Source organism: Cyprinodon variegatus, unplaced genomic scaffold (assembly GCF_000732505.1).
Source record: "Cyprinodon variegatus isolate N-32 unplaced genomic scaffold, C_variegatus-1.0 Scaffold63, whole genome shotgun sequence".
Classification (NCBI taxonomy): domain Eukaryota; kingdom Metazoa; phylum Chordata; class Actinopteri; order Cyprinodontiformes; family Cyprinodontidae; genus Cyprinodon; species Cyprinodon variegatus.
The window spans coordinates 1573157-1577203 of record NW_015150516.1 but is presented as its reverse complement, the minus strand read 5'-3'; the positions used below and the strand labels follow the sequence as shown (position 1 = coordinate 1577203).

Sequence of the window (4047 nt, the reverse complement as noted above, 5' to 3'; positions counted from 1 at the left end):
TCCCACCGTTCCCATATCTGTTTTAGAGAGTAGCTCGCTTGTTTTAATCACCTTCTGTTCTTCCATTAATGAAATAGCATCACCGCGGACCCCTCGGGGTCATAAAAAGTCGCCTAATTCCATAATTTTCCACCAATGGGTCACTGGCCCTCCGTAACAACTCACTTCTTTGTCAGTGAAGCTGAGTGCTCCCACATCTCTTCCTTCATGGTGCCCATCTACATTAAAATCCACAATTCTGAGATTAAAGTTAGAATTCTGACATTTTTCCCATATTAAACTGAAATAATATTTAAAAATCCGTTAACTTTAATATTTATTTTTTCAGTGGCCCTAATGCTCTTGCGTATTCATGAGTCTGAGTCACAGTGAAACAATTAATACTGATCAGACCTGAGACAAAATGTCAAAAACCTAGATCTACAAAGCATAGATTAAAACTCAACAAGGTAAACAAACAAATAAGTGGTAATATCAGACAAAAAAAAAACAAAACAAAAAAAACAATTAGGGATTCTGTTGGGGAAAAAGAAAAAAATATTTCAAAATGTTACAAGATAAAAAAAAAAAAAGGTACAACATTTTTAAATTTTCAAAAAGCATTTTCAACACAGAGGAGTTCAAATAATAATTGCCTCTCACCGGGATCAACATTTGATAAATTTCACAGCAAAAAATTTAAAATTCAAATAGAAAATTATATTTTAAAACCAACATATTTCAAAGGAAATGTCAAATAAATGTGAGATACAGAATAAATAAACCCAAACAAGAACAAAACTTTATACAGAGTATAATCTGACAAATAGGAGAATAAAAAAGATGTGCAAATACAAACTTTAAAATGAAAAAAAAAAAAAAACTGTAATAAATGCATAAATTAGGAAAACACAACAGACTTTTACCGCCTCCTAACAGCTGGGAAAGCAAACAAATCAACATTTATGCATGTTTTTAAAAATCAAGGCAATGAAAAACACCTGAGATATTAGTGTGGAAAAAATACGAACAATTTCATAAAATGCAATTTTTAAGAACATGCACAACTTTAAGAAAATAATCATTTGTAAAAAAAAAAAAAAAAATAGCAGCATAAACATCATAGAACACATTCTATTAAATCTGTATTTCAGAAACAGCAAATTAATTATCACCTTATTATACACATTTAAACTGATTGTAAACACAAATATAAGTCATACCCCATGTACTACTGGAAAAAAATGACAAAACACAAACAAAAGAGAACTCCTCCTATAGGGGGCGCCATATAGGAGTATTTTTCAGGGGGAAAAAACAAACAAACAAACCAAATCATATCTAAAATATGACCAAGCTTCATATGTTAGACAGAAGGATTGATATTTCCCTCTAGATCAGCAGAGTGACTGCAAGGTGTCCTGCTTCTGTGGGTGTAAAACAAGCCCGAAGCATCATACCGCCACCACCTTGCTTGCGGTTGATATGAGGAGTTGGTGCAATAAACTGGTCTGCATTGTGAACACTTGACACATTATTTGATCAATAAACAATAGTCTAAAGGGCAGTAATAGTGGCTGCTCTAGCAATAGAGGCTGTTTGTTTGTTTTTCAGCCCAGTATTATGTTAACACATTGATAATAATCAGTTAATTTACTGTATCATTAAGCTCCTAAATCCTGTAGAGCAGCAGGGATGTACCCACTGGTACTGCTGCAAATCTGTTCCTCTGTAACATGTTTCTTTCAGTCATGTGAGTCATAAATTATTTTCTGGTCTAAAAAAATAATCACTAGAATGAATCATCAATTAATTTGTTTCTTACAAAAAAAAACATCCTGTTATACAGGATTTCAATGTGTGCTTGAGCTGCAGTGTTGCTCATTATCTGCCCTGGTCTTTGCAGCTGTAAACTAGGATCAGTAAAACAAATGAAAGCTTGAAAACAAGGAGTGTGGCTGTGAGGAAACTCCAGCTCTGAAGGTCAAACCTGGAGGAAATCAGCCAGAGTTACAAAAAAAAAAAAAAGCTCTTTATGTGTTTATTTAAGGGCAGACTGAGGGCTAGGTGTGTCGGCAGAAGGTCGTATTTTACCATAATGTGACAGAATAAACAGGCGCTCAGCGAAGGAGGCGATTTCTGAGATATCTGCTAGTTTACTCTGCTCTTTTCATCCATCAGCTCGAAGCTGCATCGAGCATTTGAAGCATCGTCCGAGGTTTATCATTACTGTGGAGGAGTGAACACCTAAACCGGTTTAATCAAAGTCAAAACAATGTCAGACTCATACATTTACAAAAAATACAATAACATAAATATATTGAGTTATTTCTATACGGTTTTCAGTGGAACAGTCAAAGAAAATGTGTATTTTATATTTTTAGAAAGCTGATTAGATTAAAGATGATAAATACAGAATTAATGCTCTTTCAGAACTAGATTTTGTGTTTTATGGGGTAAAGAGAAAATTATGCCTCTGAAAGTTATCTAGGAGTCTTTAGTGAAATCATAGATAACCATTTTAATAAAAACATATTAAATAATCAATTTATGTAGATATTAGTACTTGTAAATATCAATTTATTGCAGAATGATTGTTGATAAAAGTAGGTAAGTATTGACAATGGAAAAGATGTTCAATCCATTACTCAAACCTGAAAGAATTTTATCCACTATACCTTTTATCTAGAAAGCACGGATGTTTAAATATATGCATCTATTTGTTGACAAGGCTGTAGGAAAGGATAGTTTATTTAGAAAATATGGATGTTATGCGCATTAATTTTCCTGTTGAAACAGGGTTGTTTGACCCTGACGTTCTGGCACCTTTTCACTTTCAGCCACCCCTCAGTGTACACTGATTATTGCCTGGTCACCCTTATAAAACCTTTCTGGCTATGCCTCTGCTTCCTGCCTACAACAATAAAAAATTTGAACTAAAAAAAAAAACATTGTATGTTATAACATGTTATTTCAGAATTTCATTATGAATTAGAATAAATATTCCATCAAGTAAATATCAGAAAAATAATTGCACTATATTGGTCAATATTATATCACCCTTTTAATCTTTTTTTGCTGTAAAACACCTTGCTCAACATTTATTACGCCGACGTTATATTTTCTTTGCCCTAGGGGGCGACATTTCCCCATCTGCGTTATTTTTCCATAACAGCAATTCTCAGTCTGTTTTAACAGCGTTATTGCTATTATTTTTACAATAGATTGCTCTTTTTATTTATTTGTTTATGTTTGTTGTTTTACTATCTATTTTTCACTCTATCCTTTTATATTTTGTGTGCTTTCCGGTTGGGTCCGTGTTTTAACCAATCAGAGGAGAGCTGGAATCAAAGGAGGAAGTGGTCATCAGTGACGGAGCTTCGGTCCCGCGAAGATCGGGACACATTTGTTTTTACCGTCAGGTAGGAGATCGCTTTTATCAAATAAATCTTTGTGCATATTACTGCATTAAACGTCACTATGTTAGATATATTGTCTGAACGTCCGTTTGCTCGGAACTTTATAGCTGCGCACTGATTTAAAATCAACCGAGAGCGTACTGAAAGTTACACCAAACCCAGTTCTTAAATAAAGCGAATGTTGATATTACATTGTTTCCGACCGTTTTACCCAATATCAGTTAATTTCTAAGAAGAATTCTTAAAAAGTAACACCCTTATTTAAATTCGGCTTGTATTATATCCTCTCTAGACTTTAGTAAAGTATTGAAAATGTGTTATTTATATAGCAAAGCAATTAATAGTCCCTGATAAACTCAACTTGGATTTGTGTGCAATAAGTTATTTAACCATTAGTTTTGTGCCGATTTTATTTTGATACAGAATATTTACCAACACAAAAACATACATGTTTGTAAAAGTTTTCGGTTTTTCATAATCCATGTATTTATATGTTTTACAGTTTTCTTTCCTTCGCATCATGAGTAAAAGAAAAGCCAAAGAAGCACATCTGCCTATTGGGGAATGCATCGATCAGGTTTGACAAGAAGAACGCTTTCCTTTTTATTCTATTTTATTTATACGGAAGAGGGTTAGGGCCACTGAAAAA

The 4047-nt window shown here is 33.4% G+C and overlaps 1 protein-coding gene across 1 annotated transcript in view; it reads left to right on the top strand.

Annotated features, from left to right (window-relative positions):
• The first annotated feature begins 3324 nt into the window (after positions 1 to 3324).
• orc4 (origin recognition complex subunit 4) overlaps positions 3325 to 4047 on the top strand; it is a 7571-nt gene continuing 6848 nt past the window's right edge. The window contains exons 1-2 of the mRNA XM_015371680.1: positions 3325 to 3401; positions 3901 to 3975. Coding sequence (XP_015227166.1) covers positions 3919 to 3975 — 57 coding nt within the window. The 5' untranslated portion in view covers positions 3325 to 3401; positions 3901 to 3918. The remainder of the gene's footprint in view (positions 3402 to 3900; positions 3976 to 4047) is intronic.